Source organism: Portunus trituberculatus, chromosome 24 (genome assembly GCF_017591435.1).
Source record: "Portunus trituberculatus isolate SZX2019 chromosome 24, ASM1759143v1, whole genome shotgun sequence".
Taxonomy (NCBI): Eukaryota; Metazoa; Arthropoda; class Malacostraca; order Decapoda; family Portunidae; genus Portunus; species Portunus trituberculatus.
In genome coordinates, this window is record NC_059278.1 from 1,577,144 (window position 1) to 1,597,143 (window position 20,000).

The 20,000-nt window shown below is 43.0% G+C and overlaps 2 protein-coding genes across 8 annotated transcripts in view; both read left to right on the forward strand.

The window, feature by feature from the left end:
- LOC123508480 (guanine nucleotide exchange factor DBS-like) overlaps positions 1-20,000 on the forward strand; it is a 322,244-nt gene that overhangs the window by 224,663 nt on the left and 77,581 nt on the right. The gene's annotated exons all lie outside the window — the stretch shown is intronic.
- LOC123508481 lies at positions 4,144-11,768 on the forward strand. The gene is given in 6 exon segments (XM_045262242.1): positions 4,144-4,278; positions 5,821-5,971; positions 6,472-6,585; positions 7,593-7,641; positions 7,644-7,820; positions 8,011-11,768. Coding segments are annotated over 5 exon segments (1,860 nt in total). The 5' UTR covers positions 4,144-4,278; positions 5,821-5,887; the 3' UTR covers positions 9,447-11,768.

A 20,000-nucleotide genomic window follows, 5' to 3' on the forward strand; every position in this document is an offset into this window, starting at 1 on the left:
GTTCTCACTTCCTCCTCCTCCTCCTCCTCCTCGTCCTCCTCCTCTTCCTCTTCTACTTCCTTGTTTTCTTCCTCCTCCTCTGTTTGTATCTTCCTCCTCCTCCTCCTCCTCCTCCTCCTCCTCCTCCTCCTCCTCCTTATTTTCTTCCTCCTCCTTTGTTTGTACCTTACACGTTCTCACTTCCTCCTCCTCCTCTCTTCCTTTTCCTCCTCCTCTTTCTCCTCCTCCTCCTCCTCCTTGTTTTCTTCCTCTTCTGTTATCTTCCTACTACACGTTCTCACTTCCTCCTCCTCTCTTCCTTCTCCTCCTCCTCTTTCTCATCCTCTTCTTCTTCTTCCTTGTTTCCTTCCTTCTCTGTTTGTCTCTTCCTACTACACGTTCTCACTTCCTCCTCCTCCTCCTCCTCCTCCTCCTCCTCATCCTCCTCCTCCTCCTCCTCGTTCAAAATCATGTCTAGTCTCTAATCACTAACACTGAAAAATAAACGTGAAAAAAATAAATGAAGGAACAAAGGATGTATTATTTATGTTTTTGGCTTCTAAGACACTGCAGAAGAATAACACAGGTGGAAAAACAGGTCCCTTTGTGTGTGTGTGTGTGTGTGTGTGTGTGTGTGTGTGTGTGTGTGTGTGTGTGTGTGTGTGTGTGTGTGTGTAAATTTCCATAATGGCGCTACAACCAGATTCTGTTTGTTTGTCTGTCTGTTTATCTGGCTGTGTGCTTCCCAGACAGAGAGAGAGAGAGAGAGAGAGAGAGAGAGAGTGTGAGTTTGTGTGTTCCCTATAAAAAGAAACACACACACACACACACACACACACACACACACACACACACACACACACACACACACACACACACACACACACACACACACATTTAGCTAAGTGGTTTATTCAGTGCGTTTCCTGAAGTGGTGTGTGTATATATATAATTTTTCCCTCCTCGAAACATTTACCCCTCTTTTTTTTCCCCTCTTTCCATTCTTCGTGCGTGTACAGTGTATGCTTTAAACCCCTTCAATACTGGGACACATTTTTGCCTTGAAATTTGTGTACGATTAGACCATTTTATTGACATTAGGAAGGGTCTATGGAGGTCAGAAGATTAATGGCCACAGTCTTCACTATTTCAATCCCCCACATGAGTTTCTAAAGGTTAAAATCACAATTAAGTAAGGAGAATGGTCTATGGCGGTCAGAAAACTAATGGCCACAGTCTTCACTATTTCTATTTCAATCCCACAATTCACAATATCGTAAGCAGAATGAATATAGAAACGCGTCCTAGTACTGATGAAATGCCCTACAAAATGCTTCATAATTTGGCCCCGTGGAGGAAAACAAAATATCACGAGGATTAAATGTATTTGCCAATCAGTCCTGTGTTTTAATAATTTTCCCAGCACTAAATCAGTCTAACACATTACTATACAAAAATTTCACTATTATTATTATTATTATTATTATTATTATTATTATTGGAGGAGGAGGTGAAGAGAAGTAGTAATAGTAGTAGTAGTAGTAGTTGTAGTAGTAGTAGTACTTTTATTATTATTATTATTATTATTATTATTATTATTATTATTATTAATGTGCGTTCTCTTTTCCTTTTTCCAGGTGAGTGGGACTTAAAATTCTGGACGAAGGGAAGCGCCAGGTAAGTGTTTTGTACCTGGAAACACTTAATTATCCTCGAGAGAGAGAGAGAGAGAGAGAGAGAGAGAGAGAGAGAGAGAGCAGCTGTTAACCCATTCAATACTGAGACACATTTTTACCTTGTTGTTTAGGTATGATTAGACGATTTTATTTGCATTAGAAAGGCTCTATGGAGGTCAGAAGATTAACGGTCAGAGTCTTCACTATTCTAATCCCATTAAAATGCGTCTTAAGTTGTCTAAAATCGCCAAATTCTAACCAAAATGAATATGAAAGCGCGTTATGGTACTGAAGGGGATTGAAAAAAACAATAATAATAATAATAATAATAATAATAATAATAATAATAATAATAATACCGAAGGGGTTAAAAAAATATACTAATAATTCACGAAGTTGTGTTCTCTCCAAGGTAAGAAAATAAAAGTTTCATTGGGGAGACTATTCTATTTTGTACCCGTTTTCTTTTTCCTTTTCTTTTATTTCCTTTTTTTTTTTTTGTCCTTTTTTTTGTCTTTATTTTTCCTGAAGGCACTTGTTTCTTTCTCTCTTACCTTTCCCTCGCCTTCCTCTTCCCCTCTTCCCCCTCTTCCCCCTCCTGCCTTCCCCGTTTCCCCTCTCCCACCCCACTGCAACTCCATCCCGACTGCCTGCCGCTACGTGTTATTGTGAATAGTGTGTGTGTGTGTGTGTGTGTGTGTGTGTGTGTGTGTGTGTTTGCAGTACCGTCTCTGGTTCTTGGTTCTTGCTGGTTCCTGGATTTCGTTGTTTGCATTGATATTGTTCGTTATTTATCTTGTTTTTGTAGTGGCGTCTTATTTATTAACTGTATCATGACTTTTTCTTCTTCTTCTTCTTCTTCTTGCTCCTTCTCCTCATTATCATTATTACTATTAGTAGTAGTAGTAGTAGTAGTAGTAGCTGTAGTCGTTCTTAGTAATGCGTGCTTTCGGGGTCTTGCTTGTCATGGCAACAGCGATGAGAGAGAGAGAGAGAGAGAGAGAGAGAGAGAGAGAGAGAGCACATCAATGAAAGTCCACAATCTGTACTACTGCTGTGCGTGTTATTGAATGCCAATGAACGATTAGCGGCCACCCGTGTGATCATATAATATGCATAACCAACCCTCGTACTCCCGCTCCACTTTCATTACTACGGCTGGAGTGTTTCGTACAAGCCACACACTTTGCATGATTCAATTACTGACTATAAATAAATAATGTGTAGCCTCGTTACGTATTTTTTCTTCTTTCTTTCATTCTTTCCACTCCTTTCCATGTATCAAGGAAAGGAGAGGAGGTGACCGTACACATTCTCGCAGTTTATACAGGTAAATGACTGTCTGTAAATAACCCATCGTGTGTAGTTTCGTCGCGTATTTTTCCCTTTTTTTCCCTTCCGTGTCGCAAGAAGGGAAGGAGAGGGAGGTGAGAGGGGTGAGAGGAGGGAGAGCGAGTTGGGGGGATACGCTGGAGTTATCGATCAATGGGTGCCGTTCTCTCTCACTCCCTGCACCTCCGTTCTCTCTCACTCCCCACCAAACCTAAACAATGACCATAACCCTGATCTCCCGACTCGACAGGCAGAGTGACCGCTATGTATCAGTGGAAAACATTGCCCGCGATTCCCCCAGCGGCGTGAATACCTGAGAATCTGTGTAGTAACGGGAGTATTTGCAAATTTAATAGGCGCCTCCCCCGCCGGGCCCAGAATGGACTCGCCCGGGCTGCCTGAGACGCCATTTTCGCTTCTTTGTTCGCCAAGTTGAGCGTTATTTCCCGCCTTATCCTGGAGGCTGGGACGCTGCACGCAGGCCAGCACCTCCGCCGCACCTGTCAGCGGCCACACCTGCGAGGGAGGGACGGGAGGAGCCGTGTGGGGGCGTCGCCGAGGGCAAGACGAAAATGTAAGTGAGATGGACGGGGAGATCGCCCTTGGTGTGTGTCGCTACGGGAGAGATTCCTCCGCCATTACCACCACGTACACGACTTTCGACCCAGATGAGCCGCCGTAAGGACCAAATTATTATCCAACCCCCTGATCGTAAGGGTGAGGTTGTCCCGCCCCCCCAGCACGCCGCCGCGCCCACCAGGGAGTGCCACGCCGCCCCAGCCCGCCTGGCACTCCACGCCTTGGTGCCTCGCCGCCACAGCATTTTTCTGGTTTTCCTGTTCAATTTTTTAGCAGTTAGGTGGTGTCGGTGGCGGCGTGGCGGCCAGGGCGGGCGTGGGAGGTGCCCGCGCGACCCTCCGCCACTCACCACGGTCACTTTTACTCGTTTTTCCGCCACGCATACGCCGAAATAAGGTGAAATGGAGGCTGGGGTGGCTGGCCGTGCCCCTGCAGCACCCTCGGGATCCCAGGACTGTGCGTCTCGCCCCGTCAGGAGGCTGAAAAGTGATGTGTGATGCACGGCGGGCCCGGGATGACCCAGTGAGTGCCTTCTGACACCCAGTGAAGGGCCGAGTGCCAGCCAGCGACCCTGTGTGGTGAGTGAGGTGCCCGAGTGGTGTGCGGGCACGGCGGGGCGCTGCTGTGGGGCTGCTGGGGAGTTGTGAGTGCCGCAGGGGCGTGGTTGAGGGCGCGGCCGCTGGCTACACCTGGAAAAAAGTTGATTTAACAGGTGAATTGTTGGGATTTGTCAGTTTTTAGAGTGTGGTTAGTGTTGGTGACGCCTGGAGTTTGGTGGCAGGGTGCGTGTGGCGGAGTGGAGGGGCTTTTTCTGGCTGGATGTTGTGGCTGTTTACTCCCGGCTTGTCATGGAGGCGTGTTGTTTGAGTTGCGGTGGTGTTTTGGCATTACACCAGCTTTGTGTGTGGCTCGAGTCTGTGAGGCGCCCCGAGGAGCAACAGTGTTGGCCCTGGCTGACCCTGCCCCGCCAGTGTCACGCCCCGCCAGGCATCTGTAGTGGCGATTCTTGCTTGCTTTGTGCTGATTTGCTCTCCTCTCTGCCCTGGCGTGGGTGTCAGCCTGGCTGTGGGTGTGTTTACCATGCAGGGCCACTCCGTACCAGCTGATGGTGTCAGTGGTGGTGGGTGTGTGGTGTGTGTTGCCTGGGACCTGTTAATGAACAGCATCTTGCCTCACACGGCATTGGAGAGGCTTGCCACACTAGTCACATAGGCAAGAGCTACTCGTTGGCTACTGTGTCTGTTGTTTCCTGTGCATATTTCCTGAAACATTAACTGATGCCTATTAACAAAGATTTAGCTTGTGTCACAGTGTTAGTGTGGGCTGGGTAGTGTTTGGTGTCATGGATGTGTGCACCACCAGTGTGTCATGATGTTACAATAAGTGTGTGATCACTTAGAAAATAATTATCAGCATGCACTTCCTGCAGGCTGAGTCATTGTCACTCTGTGCCTCACCAAAGTTAGCTGTGCACTTGTGTGAATTTGGTTCCATGTGGCAGTCACAGGTGTATTGGTGGCAGCACATGTGTTGTTAAAGGCTAACCAGTTGTGTAGGAGTGGGATGTAGTGGAAATATATTTGCAGTGGCATGAAGGTTTGCAGTTTGCAGGTGTGCATTGGGCTGTTGCCTTCACTGTGTGTGGCGACGCTTGGTTAGTGTTGGGCATGGGCTGCACTCCTCCCATAAATTATTCTATTTTTTCAGTTTATAATTACCAGGAAATGTCTTTCTTACCATCAGAATTATTGTTTAAGTGTAATTTTAACCCCATTTTACTATCACTTTCAAGGTGTGTTGAGGAATTACTGTTAATTCATGCCTATGTTTTTATATGGTTATCTTATCTAAATACCAGAGTAGTAGAAATTTTATGAAGATGTATCTGTACTGAATTTTTATTTGATTCACTTGCATCCATAACATGTACTGTTTCTCTTATTTTTTTTGCTGTGATAATTGTGTATAGAACATTTCAAGGATGATGAGAGCCAGTCCGTTAGTTAGTTTTGCCTGTATCAGCCTTGTTAAACTCTTACTGTGGTTTTTACTGTGGCTTTCATGGAACACCAAACTTCAGACATAACCTTAGCTTATGACAACACACCAGAAAGCAGTCCTAGCTCTTATAACCCCTAGAATCAAGAAAAAATAGAGTAATGTTGCACCAGCAGGAGGGAGACTTAGAAACTCCATAAACATTCTCCTGCCCCTCTACTCCACTCCTCCACCTACTCCTGCCCTTCCTATGCAGTAGCCAAGGAGTAGCTGATGAGAGCACTGCCCACGACCACCACACGCTCCACCCTACACAGTGAGTCATGGATGGGCACGGCCAGGCGGAAAAGGAAGCTAGTGAGGTGCTGCGTTCGTTCAACATCCTCGGGGCACCTCGCTCCACCCCGGTCAGTACCTCCTTAACTCCTCCACCTCCACTCCACTGTGTTTTGTTTGCTGGACTGATGTGAATAATGTGATAGATTGTATGTTATCAGCTGAGAAGTTTATTGCAGCCTTCTTGAGTTGTAAAAGGTGTTAATGCTGTTTTTATTTGTTTTAATGAATAAGTGCCTCAGAGAAACTGCTGCACCTCTATAATGTGAAATGGAGCAGTTCTTTGTTGTTTTTATCAGGTGAAAGAGTACTAGTTCTCACAATGCATTTTTCAGACACAGTGGAGTGGATTTAATTTAGTTTTTCTGTGTATTTTCAGTTAGGTTTGTGTTATAATGATGGTAGATCCATTGCTTCATGACTAAAGCATATAAAACAAGGTATTGCTATATGTAATCTTTTGTTGATGATTTATAAGCTTTTATTTGTCATTCGTGAGTGAATATTTGTGTGTGTGTGTGTGTGTGTGTGTGTGTGTGTGTGTGAGACTCATCATGTACTCTTGTAACAGAACGAGCCACAGAACTTGTCCACCAGCACATCCCAACCAATGGTGATGGTGCCGCCCCATCCCCCGCCCCAGTGGCACATCCACCCCCAGCCGGTGCACATCATGACATACCAGGTGAGTGTTGCTCCTTCACTCACACCACCAATCATCACTATTCTCACCTTTTTTTTACTTATTTATTCATTTATTTATTTATTTTATTTTTTCTCTTTGCTTCACTCACTATTCTGTCGGTCCTTCACTCACACCACCACACATCACCATCCTTACCCTTTTTTTTTTTATTTGAATTTCTCTGCTTCACTCACTATTCAAATCATCATTCACCACTATTCTCACTTGTATTTCTTCATTTACCTTCATTCAGATCACCACACACCACTATTCTCACCCTTTTATTTGTTTATATTATTTTGATTTTGTTTTTCTCTCTTCATTTACCTACATTTGGATAGTTACTCACTATAACTTGCCTTTACTTCATTCATCTTCATTAGATCACCACACATCACTATTCTCACTTTTTTATTCGTATTTATTTTTTTCTCTCTGTTTCGTTCACCTTCATTCAGATCACCTCACATCATTATTCTCATTCAGCTGTATTGCTTTACCCACCTTTCCTCAGATCACCACGTTTCACTATTATTTGTGTTCAGTTAGCTACATTCCTTTACCCACCTTTCATCATTTTTCACTTTTACCATACTTTGTCACCACTTGTTCCAGGATTGGCTGTTATTTTTACTACACTTCAATTCTTCTTATTCTCTTATTATTATGCCTCCACATATATTCCACCTCAGCCTTTGTTATTTTTCCATCTTCCTGTTTTTCCATTGTCTCCATTTATTGCATTATACATGTTGTGCTCTTTTCTTTTCTTTTTTTTCCTCCTTTTCTCTTCCCAGCTAATATCATGCCACTGTGATTTAGTTAAGCCTCATACATTGTTACATAGTTCTTTGTTACAACATTTATTGCTTCCTGGTCCTCAGTATCAGTTTCTGCATTAATTTCTTGCCAAGTCATTTACTGTGAATATTATGAAGTTATACCTTATCTCAGTGTGGGAAATTTGAGCACTGTTTTGAAGTCATTGTATTTCTTACCTCCTCCAGCCACAAGTCAACCCACCAACTTCTCAAAGTGACACAAACAGTAACCAACAGCCCCCAATGGCCAGCAGCAGCAACAACAGCCACAGCAGCCACAGCAACAACCACAGCAGCAGCCACCACAGCAACAACAGCAGGGCCCTCCACAGCTGACTCACATGACTGCCGATCAGCTGTCACAACTGCAGTCGGCGCCACTAGAGCACTCCATCTGGTCCACCAATGACATGGGTAAGGCAGTGGGCCAGTGAAAGACTTTGAAGGAGGAAGAATTAGTGTCAGTGTATCAAGGAGGAGGAATAATGGGAATGTTGAGCATTGGAAGGAAGTAATAAGTCAGAGATGTAGTAATATTTTGTAGTGTTTTTTGTCCTGTTAACATTCATGCCAGTGTATTGAGGTGGTCTTCACTGTCTTGCAGATGGACAGAATGGCATGAACTCCAGTTATCCCATGGGTGAGCTGCCTGGCCAGGAGGGAGACACCACTCTCAATGCCAATGACATCACGGAGGAGGAGCATGAAACCAAGCCCAAGATCAAAAAGGAGGTAAAGAAGAAACGGAAACTTGCGGATCTTTTAGCAGAAGGTATTGATCCCACCAAACTCGAGGAGAACAGCGACCAGGTGAGGGAACGCTTCGGCAAAGGCTGTGAGTGTGAGGGTGACAACTGCTTCAAGAACATGAACCCCGAATTTGTGTTCCGGCATCGGCTGAACATTGCTGAACTGACCAAGAACGAGCACGACATGTACCTGATGGGCGTGACGATGGCTTGCCTGGCCAACCCGGAGGAGACGTCGCGGCACAAGGAGAGGAAGAGGCTGAGGGCATCATATGTGTTCCAGGGCAAGAAGGTGTGCCTGGATGCCTTCCTCTACTTGGAGAACTGCACCCACTACCAGCTCAAGGCCATCCGGAAACACGTCATGGTGAACGGCGTCACTCCAAGAGTTCACGGCAACCACGGAAAGAAGCCGCCCAACACCTTCCCCCTGGACACCTACCAGCACGCCGCCGCCTTCCTGCAGAGCTATATTGCCCGCTACTCCCCCAACACCAACACCCCCAAGAAGCCCAACAAGTCTGGCAAGTCTCCGCCCGTGTACCTCCCGGCAGACATAACGCGCAAGAAGATCCACAACGCTTACAAGGAGTACTGTGAGCACTTCGAGCCTGATGTGAAGGTGATGGGCTACTCCTCCTTCAGGCACTTCATGAAGGAGCAGTTTCCCAACGTCAAGTTCTTCCGTATGGATAAGAAGGCTGAGCGGCCCCTCGGCCAGAGTGACGATGATGATGATGATACTGAGGCTGCTGCCGCTGCTGCAGCTGCAGCAGCAGTTGTTGCTCAAAACCCAGCGGCCACCACACAGGAGCAGCAGCAGCAGCAGGCACAAGCACAGCAACAACAGCAGCAAGCACAGCAACAGCAGCAACAAGCACAACAGCAGCAGCAAGCACAACAGCAACAACAACAACAGCAGCAGCAACAGCAGCAACAGAATCAAAGACAAGATCAACAAAGGGTAGAACCTGGTGCCCAGCAGGTGATGCAGCAGCAGCAACAAACAGCGCAGCAACCCCAGCAGGAGCCTCCCAAGGACGCCCGCAACACTCCCCCGGTGACTGCAGCCTCAGTGGCCCCGTCTGCACACCCACCCGGGGCCCCTGTCTCCATGGCCCACGCCCCCATCAGTACTAATTACCCTGCCTACTCTCATGTTCAGTTGCCACTCAACCTACAGACTCAGCAGCCTCTCTACTCTGCCTCCTGCATGCAGCCAGGAATGTTTGCACCCGGCCAAGCCCCCACACAGGTCCGGCCCACGGGCTTCCCCTACACCAGTCTCTAGGCAGCCAGGGCAAGCCAGAGATGTTGTGTGGCTGTGGAGTGCCACTGGCAGCCAGGGGTGTAGCGGTGCTGGCTCTGGGCACCGTTCAGGCATTGGTGCTGATGGCTGTGGCTGTCACCTTGGTGTGGGGTTATCCTGCCACCAGTGGCCTCCTGGGGTATGAGTGGGTAGAGAGGAGGGCATTACAACACACATTGCCACCAAGACGGTACCCTACTCGTGTGGCAGTTGGTGTCACTCCTTATCCTCCATTCATCTACAGTCCTGCTTTGCCAAACCAGTACAGCCTCATGCACAGCTCTCATCTTTTTTTGTACCTTCAGCCAAGTGCCACCCATCATCTCAGTCCTCAATGCCATGCAGATATGCAGCTGCAACACAACACAGACCTACAACAGGTGTTCACCGAGCCGGCCCACATCACACTGCACCAACACACCAGTACCATAACCTTGCAATCAAGACTTCAGGAAAACTAGGTAGTTGAAGCCAGGATGAAGACTACGTGCCTGTACCCCATCTCATCATGCCATCATCCCGGTCCACCTCATCACACCATCACACACCGCCGCCGCCGCCGCCACAGCATGGGTACCCCAGCCGACGTTTTTTTGAGTGCTGGACGTTCGGTTGTCATTGTATACCACAGCGACTCTGTTATGCATGAAGTTCCAAGCCACTGTATAGGCCTTAGCTTTCCCAGTACTTTAGACTTAGGTGATAACATGAACAGATAAGGTTTCTAGGTTATTTTTTGATGACTTTCCATTCCAGGTGGGCATTACTTTTCCATATCCAGTTGCCAATAGTTGCCTCTGAGAGGGAGAATGTTGGTGGCAAGGGGAGAGGCTGGTTCCCATCCACTGAGGACATGGCAGCTCCTCTCCCCTCTCCACTGTGGTCATGGGAGGGGGGAGGGCCTCAGAGAAGCCATAAGGTACTATTTCCCAGTTATGGGGGAGAGGTGGGTAGAGTAGGCAGGGGTTAGTAGGGGAGGGGCAAAAAATGGTGAACTTGTATACGCAGCCAATATAATTTTTATTCTTATTTATTAAAACAAGTGCCAAAACAGGAGAAACAGCTGCAGGCTTCCAGTGGCACTGTCAATGGTTCCTGCAGAATTTTTGCATCTTAAGGTGACCAATAGACAGATGTCAAGTGCATCTGACCAGACACAGCGTAGAGGCAGCAGTGTACACTGTGCTGACTGACTGCCTTTGGTCGTGGCTTGTGCCTGGACGAGCCCTTTGCTAGCACGTCCTTCTTGATGGATATTCTTTTACAAATTGTCTCACCTGCAAGGGTTGATACTTTCAGGTTTTGTTTACTATTTTGAGTCCTCTGTATGTTATCCTATGGTACATTTGTTGCTTGCAGGATTTCTCTAGTTTTTGTACTGATTGATTTGGCACAAAATGGAATCTCTGGTTATGACCTGTTTATCTCTTAATGCAAGGGCAGGAACTGCTGTTCCTCTTTTATGGTGAGAGGCTAAAACTAATCTTATACATTCCATATCATTGTGAATGTGCAATTTTGTGTGTATTTATTCTAGCTTTGGAGGCCAAATTGGTTTCTTTTGCTATGGCGTATTCACTCATTCATGTTGTGCTGACACTTGTGTTTGAGCCACAAGGGCAAGGCGACTGCAATGCAAGGAAAACGTGCTTGGCATTTGTACTGTTCATTTTTTATTATGTAATTTATCATAAGCCTGAGTAAGCATGAACTTGGTCTTGTGTGAGGAATGAATGCACCGTGTTTGTAGACCTTCCTGCGTTACCACACCGGTACTTTCACCTCTGCGTGTCTCTTTTTTTCCCCCTAGTGGTGAGCATCTTCCTCATTATTTACATTTGCATTTTTCCCATCAGCTATTCTCATCCACATCTGTGAGCAAGTGAGTAATGACAAAGAGGAGGAGGAGGAGGAGGTTGTTGTTTGAGGATTGCAGTGGTTGTGTCGCTCAAGGCTGGGCTACTCAGTGCCCCGCTCTGATTGTAGTTGGTCAAAGGGTTGGCCTGGTTTGATATTATCACACATAACTACATCCGGCTGCTCTCTGCATCTACACATTCAAATTCACTGTTTTTTTCTTGACGGTTTTAGATATTTTTTGTTAGTTTGTACTGAGACTTCAGGTGAGGTGATGGAGATTACTGTTCTACATTCTCCTGTCAAATTATTTTATGTTCTCACTGTGGTCACATTTTTATATCAACAGAGCATCTTATGTGGACTTGTCTTCCTCATACTATACTGCTCTCCCTGTGTGTGTGTGTGTGTGTGTGTGTGTGTGTGTGTGTGTGTGTGTGTGTGTGTGTGTGTGTGTGTGTACATCCATGCTCCTAAGGGCAGCATCGTCGTCATCATTCACTACCTCAGGCCTCTCAAGATTAATTCAAGATAGCAAGCTTGGCAAAAACGTGCTATTTATATCACCATTAGTTTTTTGTTATTGAAGGAAAACCTGGTAGCTATTTACTTGGTCACGTGTCTTGTTTGGAACGCTGGCTTGGAATAGGTTATGCTCAATGTCCTATCCTTGTTGGTCTTTTTTTTTTTTTTTTTTTTTTTTTTTTCATATTCTTACAAGTACAATTGATATTTTTTCAGTAACCACACAGTATTTTCATTGACTGTGACTCTGTATACCTGAGCAGAACACTTGGATTGGATGTCAAGTCTGCATTTCATTTCATTTTTATCTTTCCTAATCTGGTCTCGGTATTCTACATAGGGCATTCTGTTTCCTCAACTTATTTCCTCCTGCCTGTCACGTCGTTACATTTACTTTTGATTTCATTTCCCTGTTCCCGAGACTCGCATTACTGCCTGTGACTGTGTGTTGTTACTGTTGGTTTTCAGTCTGACTATTTATATTCTCTCTAGTGCCAACCTGTGCCATGTAATGAATCAGGTTTCTGTTGGCACTCTACTCCAAACAAAAGGAAAAAAATTTGAATCTATACACCAAATATTTTCATAATCTTAAAATTCAGGATCTTGATGGGCATTCATTAGTACTAAGTTATTATTATTATTATTATTATTATTATTATTATTATTATTATTATTATTATTATTATTATTATTATTATGTTGGCCAGGCAGTTACTAGGTATTCGCACCCTATGTCACGTGGTGCATCTACAGTATTGGGGTTATAGGGAGGGGGGGAGTGAGTGTTGGGAGGGCAGGGGGAGGGTTTTGTAATTGGAGGGGAGGGATAGGGAAGGGTGGGCGGGAAGGGGGTAAGGGGTGGGCTGGGTAATGTGTATCCAGGAGGGCACACCCGAGACTTTAAGATAAACATTTTTGTATTATAATGTTAACAAGAAAAAAAACCCTAAAGCTAACAAATGTAATAGAATAAAAAATAAAACTGTGATATTAAGGTACATGTTTGGCTGTTTTATTTGTGTGTGTGTGTGTGTGTGTGTGTAAGTAAAATTTGTATGTATATATGCAGTGTCTGTCTGTGTTTCTCCAATCTCTCTCTCTCTCTCTCTCTCTCTCTCTCTCTCTCTCTCTCTCTCTCTCTCTCTCTCGATCTACATTCTTCCCTTTGTGATTCAAGTGTCTTCCAATTATGTTTCTATGGGAACGTAACTTTTTTTTTCACACTCCTATGTATTGGAGGAGCTTTACTTTCCTTATCTGTGGGCATTTTGGTAAGCGTGTATATCGTTTTCACATGAAGGAAGTTGTATATTTCTCTCACGTTTTCTATGGAGCAGCTGTTTATTTCTAGTCAAAACCTCTTCACTTTCTCAAATCTATTTTAACACAGCCTCTATTCCTGCACGATTCCATTTCTTTATTCATGCGTTATTATTTACTAGTGTTCAATTTAGTTTTTCAGTACGTGTTGTATATTTCTAGTCAAAACATCTCTTCCTCAAGTCTATTTTAACATACATCCTCTATTCCTGCACGATTCTATTTCTTTATTCATACTTTATTATTTACTAGTTCTGTTCAGTCCGCATTTTAAACGCTTTTCTCTCATGACTATTTCGAGGCAACAGGGATGATTAGCGGGGTTTTCAAGAGTGTTTGTGAAGTTGATTATGTAAAATCGTGTCAATCTGCCTCTAGAATCGTAAAAACAATTGAAGAAACTCATGTGAATGTAGATAAAGCCTTTTGAAATAGTGGAGTGTTTGAAAAAACGAGCCTCAGAGCTTGTGTGTGTGTGTGTGGCCAGGTGTATGTATGAATGCAAAAAACTAGTATTCGTGGTGATGCGTGCTGTGATCACCTGTGTGTTGAGGGCAGGTGGCCGCGGGGAAGCAAGCGTGGCGGGGAGAGGAACACGAAAAGCTTGAAATGTTTTGAACTTTTGAATGCGTACACTGCGAGGCTTTTACTGCCAGACTGAACATTAAAAAAAGAAAGAAAATAAAAATACACCCAAACATAAACAATTTTCCACGCAAATCCTGAGAGAGAGAGAGAGAGAGAGAGAAGCATGAATATTCGCCACTTCTCTTCCTTCATTGGTTTACATTACGGAACCGTCTAATGGTGTGTGTGTGTGAGACCTTGAAAAACGTCAGCTGCACGGAGTAATTACCGACACAGTTATTGATCGCGAGTCTGTCTGTGTCTCTGTCTGGCACACCAAAGAGAGAGAGAGAGAGTCTGTATCTGTGTAGGTATATAAAAAGAGAAAGGAGATAAAAGTGTGTGTGTGTGTCAAGACATGCAAACAAAATCATCTTTATTAATGCACATGTTTTATTCCTCCATTTGAAACTGAAGACTTGATTACACATACACGTCAGAGAGAGAGAGAGAGAGAGAGAGAGAGAGAGCTACCGTATCCGCTCTGAGTATACACATAACCGCTCTTTCATGTCTCTATTTCCACCTCTCCTCAATAGATGGCGTAACAATCACATTTCTTCTTCCCTTCTGTTCCCATCCGTTATCCTTCTTGACTCTCCTGATCCTACGAGTGTGCCTGCTGACCTTTTGCCCTCCGGAAATGAGGTCAGCGTGGACTTCACACAGACAGGAGGGAAAGTATTTGCTGTGTCATTTGAGCGTTTTCTTTTTTTTTTTTTTTTCCTCTTTTCCTTCTTTGTCTTGGTAATGTTTGTTGTTGTTGTTGTTGTTGTTGTTGTTGTTATTTTGTTTGTTTTGTTTGTTTTATCGGTTTCTGTCAGTCTTTATTTATTATTTTTGCATTTTTTCGTTTTTTCTAATTTTCTTCCTCGTTCATCTTTATTCATCTATTCTTTCATTTATTTTCTTTATTTGTCTTTCTTTAATTTCTTTCTTTTATTCTTTTACGTTCTTTCATTCTGTTCGTTTCTATTTTTGTCTGTGTCCATGGCCTCTCTCTCTCTCTCTCTCTCTCTCTCTCTCTCTCTCTCTCTCTCTCTCTCTCTCTCTCTCTCTCTCTCTCCATTCAATGTAATTATGTAACGCTACACTTTAAGGTCGAATGTGGCTTACTCATATAAACAATCTCTCTCTCTCTCTCTCTCTCTCTCTCTCTCTCTCTCTCTCTCTCTCTCTCTCTCTCTCTCGGGGTCACCTGCGGCTCGGGTATCGCTCGTGGTCAGCATTTGGTCGCCTCGTCGTCGCCATGATTACGCAACAGGAGGAGGAAGAGGAAGAGGAGGAGGAGGAGGAGGAGGAAGAGAAGGAGGATCAACTTTAGAGCTTCTTAGGTTAGGTTATTTTCAGCTTTCCTGCAGCCTGTGAGGAAACTCGTTATTTGGTCATTATTAGTGTTCGTCTCTCTCTCTCTCTCTCTCTCTCTCTCTCTCTCTCTCTCCTCGGGCTGTCTTTGTCCTGCGTGCGAGTCTCCTGATTGTCTTTTGTTTAACGCATCGCTGATCTTTTTGTCCCCGTTGTTGCTTTTCTGGGTAGCGAAGGTCAGGTAATTGTTTAGGTGAGGATGATAGGTTCAAAATAAGTCGATGTTTTTATTATGTTCACGTCTTCCTGCAGCTTCTCTCTCTCTCTCTCTCTCTCTCTCTCTCTCTCTCTCTCTCTCTCTCTCTCTCTCTCTCTCTCTCTCTCTCTCTCTCTCTCTCTCTCTCTCTCGCTTCTGTTCTTCATTTTGTGGTCTGAGTTCTTAGTCGCTTTAATCTCTTCAGTACCATGACACGTTTCCATATTCATTCTGCCGACTATTTGGTGATTTTATACAGCTTCGGGAAACTTAAGTGAGGGTTGAAATAATGAAGACTCTGGCCATTAATCTTCTCACATCCATAGATCCTTCCTAATGTAAATAAAATCGTCTAATCATACCCAAAGCTCATGATAAAGAATGCGTCCTAATACTGAAGGGGTTAATCTCTTGTCAGGACTTTTCTTTAAATCTCTTACCATCATTTTTTCTATGTAAGAGGGTAAACCTGGCCAAGAGTAACATAAAACGAAAAAAAAAAAAGAAAAGAGCCCATTTAGTAAAATAAAATAGAAAGGAATGAAATGAAACAAAAATAGAAAGGGAATGAAATGAGACGAAAATATTAGGACAAAAGGAAGGAATGAAAGAAAAGGTAAAGAATAAACAGAAAGGAAGGAATGAAAGGAGACAAAAATAGAAAAAAAAACCCTGCAGGACCGAGAGACTTAGCAACCACCCCACCACCCCAAAAAAAAAAAAAAATAATACATGTCTTGAAACCTCCTTAAAACAAAACAAAAAAAAAGTGCCCACTTAGTTGCCAGTCCCTTACAGGTCCAAGAGACTTAGCCACCCCCCTGAAAAAAAGAAAATAAAATACATGTCTTGAAAACTCATTAAAAAAAAAAAAGGCCCACTTAGTTGCCAACCCCTTGCAGGTCCGAGAGACTTAGCCCCCCTCCAGAAAAAAGAAAAAGGATACATGTTTTGAAACCCTATCCCCCCCGCTCAGGTTATCGGAAGTTAAAAGATACGTCTTGAAACCTCCTTAAAATAAAAAAAAATTGTCCACTTAGTTGCCAGCCCCCTTGCAGGTCCGAAAGACTTAGCCCCCCTTCCCGAAAAAAAAAAAAAAAAAAAGGGATACATGTCTTGAAACCAGCCCCTCCCTCAGGTCATAGGAAGTTGGAAATACAGAAGCAGGTAGGAAGTTCCAGAGTTTACCGGGGAAAGTTATGAATGATTGAGAGTTCTGGTTAACTCTTGCATTAGGGAGTTAGTCTATTTTTAAACGACCACAGAGATGATTAGTCATGCTCTTAAGACTGTTTTTCTTACTAATGACGCGGAATATTCATTAAAACCCTCACCACAAATATGAAAACACACAAGTAATCACCACCAGCGTCTGTTAAAAAGGGAGTGGTATTTTTTGTAAGCATTTGAGCGTCTTATCTCTGCTCAGTTAAGGAAAGTTGTTAGAGTTTTGAAAAGCGTCTTCGTGATTGCAAAGATAGCTTGATGAGGATTCTGGCTCGCTAATGAGGTAAAGATTACGGGAACCTTACTGATTATGTCCGGGAGCTTGGTAAATAGTCCTTATGTGAGTCCAGAATGTCTCAAGAATAGGGAAAGTTAGTGTTTATAATAGTAATGATAATAATCTTGGAAAATAGTCCTTATGTAACCCCAGAGTCTAGAGAATAAGAATGATAATAATCTTGAAATAATAATAGTAAGAAGAAGAACAAGAACAAAAAGAACAACCAGAACAAGAAGACCAAGAACAAGAACAAGAACAAGAATATTGGAATAAGAATAATAATAATCTTGAAAAATCGTCGTTATGTGAGGCCAGAGTGTCTAAGGAATAGGGAGAGTGAGTGAGTGAGTGAGTAGGTCTCGTGTGTCAGACGTGAGACGAGAGGATGGAATTCGATGACTGGCGTTGTTTTTGTCATCATTTTCTTGGACATTGTTGTACTTGTAGTTCTTCGTATTGTTGTGAGTAATAGTGAGAGGAAGTGCAGTGTGTCAAAACGTTTGGTGATTCTTGTTATTAACCCCTTCAATACTGGGACACATTTTTACTTTGAGATTTCTGTACGATTAGATCATTTTATTGACAATAGGAAGGGTCTATGGAGGTCAGAAGATTAATGGCCACAGTCTTGACTATTTTTATCCCTGACGTAAGTTTCTGAAGTTGTATAAACTCACCAGATAGTAAGCAGAATGAATATGGAAACGCGTCGTGGTACTGAAGGGGTTTAATGGGGCGTGTGGAGAAGCTTGCGCAGTATTGAAGAGATGGGAGGACATAAATAGATAAACCAATAGATTACTGGGTTATAAAGAAGTTAGGTGTTTGAGTTGTGAAAATAATGGTGATAATGATAGTGATAATGTTTTGGTAATAATATTGACATGCTTTATTGTATTCACTATTAAAAATTCCAGAAAATGTGAGAAGGAAACAGAAATACGAGCAGACCTGGATGTTAGTGAGGAGAAAAATATGTTCTTAGGAATCAAAGAGGAAGGAAATTAATGTAATGAGACGAAAGAATAAAAAAAAAAAAGATAACCACGATAAAAAATAATGAGAAAAGAGCAATAACTTCAAAATTACACAGCACATGAATAGAAAGAAAAAGATATGAAAGGCGTAAAAAAATATGCTTCGAGGAATCAAAAAAGGAAGGAAAGTAATGTATTGAGACAAAGGAACAGAAAAAAAAGATAACCACGATGAAAGATGAAAAAAAAAACTTCAAAATTACACAGCGCATCACGAATAGAAAGAAAACAAAATAGTATATGAAAGGAGTGGAAAAAAAGATATACATTGCGCATCCCGAGACCTAACAAAGAAAAATACCACATGAAAGGGGTAAAAATGATACACCTACATACATTTACTAAAAAAAAAAAAAAAAGGAAAAAAAGAGAATAAAAACATAGCCATCCAGACACCACTAAAAAACAGATAAGGATAATGAAGATAAAACTATACGAAAAGAAAACGAAAGGGAAAAAAAAACTATGAGGAAAGATTATGAAGAAAGAAAGAAAAGAAATTGAAAGAAAAAGTATATGAAATTATTCTTGGTCTCACAAAGTCACGTCTTCTCGTCTAAAGAACACTTTGAATATGTCTGCCTGCGTGGTGGGAGGAAGGGGGAGGTGAAAGGAGGGGGGGGAGTAGTGGAGAGGGAAAAGTCAGATTAAAAAAAAAAAAAAAAAAAAACTGCTTGGAGGAGGAAGAGGTTAATAAAGAGGAAGTGAAGGAAAGATGAAAGTAAGAAAAGATTGATGGAAATAACTTTAGAGGTGAGGAAAGAGGACGAAGGTAGGAGGAAAAGAGGAAACATTGGGAGAGGAAACTAGAAAGAGAGCGTAACTATGAGGAAGGCAAGGATTAGGAAAGAGGGGGAGGGGAAATAGGAAAGGAGAGAAAATGAGGAAGAGGGAAAACATTGCAGAAAAGATGGGAGAGGATTATGAAACAGAGAAAGGAGGGAAATAGGAAAAAATGAGGGAAGAAGAGGGAGAAGGGAGAAAATAAAATAAAAGATGAAAATTATGAAAGAGAGGGGAAAGAGGAATATTAGAAAAGAGAGGAAACAGGGAATAAGAAGGATGAAAATGAAGAATCAGAGAAGGAGATAAACCAAAAAACAATAACAATGATAAATAAATAAATGAAAAAAGAAGAAAACCACAAAAGAGACAAAAGGGGGAAAATGAGGAAACAAGAGCGAATGAGAGGAAAGAGGGGAGTGATAAAAATTAGAAAACAGGTAACTAGGAAAGAATACGAGGAAAAACAAAAAAAAATGAGTAAGAGAGGAAATAGAGTAGTGTGATTGAGGAAAAGGAAGGGAAAAGGTAAGGAAACAAGGGGAGAAAGTGAGGGGAGAGGAGGAAAAAGGAAGTGAAAGGCGTGTTAGGAGGAAAAACAGAAAAATAATGAGTAAAGGAGGAAAAATGTTAATATAAGTGAGAAAAGAGGAGGAAAAGAGTAAGAAAAAGAAGGGGAGAAGGTGAGGGGAGAGGAGGAAATGGAAGTGAGAGGTGTGTTAGGAGGAAAATCAGAAAAATAATGAGTAAAGGAGGAAAAGAGTAATATGAGAGAGAGAGAGAGAAGAGGAGAAGGGTAATGAAACAAGGGGAGAAGGTGAGGGGAGAGGCGTGTTTGGAACGAGGGGAGTCTCATTAGAGGTTCCAGGCAGAAGAGAAAGAAGTGGTTGTCTTGTCCTGTCTGTCTGTCTGTCCGTCTGTCTGTCTGTCTCTCTCTCTCTCTCTCTATCTGTCTGTATGTCTGTCTATCTGTCTGTTTGTCTGTCTGTCTGTCTGTCTCTCTCTCTATCTGTCTGTCTGTAAGTCTATCTGTCTGTTTGTCTATCTGTCTATCTCTCTCTCTATCTCTCTATCTGTATGTCTGTCTGTTTGTCTGTCTGTCTGTCTGTCTGTTTCTGTCTGTCTATCTATCTGTCTGTTTGTCTATCTGTCTATTTGTCTATCTATCTGTTTGTCTGTTTGTCTGTCTGTCTGTCTGTATGTATGTCTGTCTATCTGTCTGTTCCCCTTGTACGCAAACTAACACATGCACGCACTCACGCACACACGCACGCACGCACGCAAATATTCTTGGTCTCTCACGCACATATCGTTCA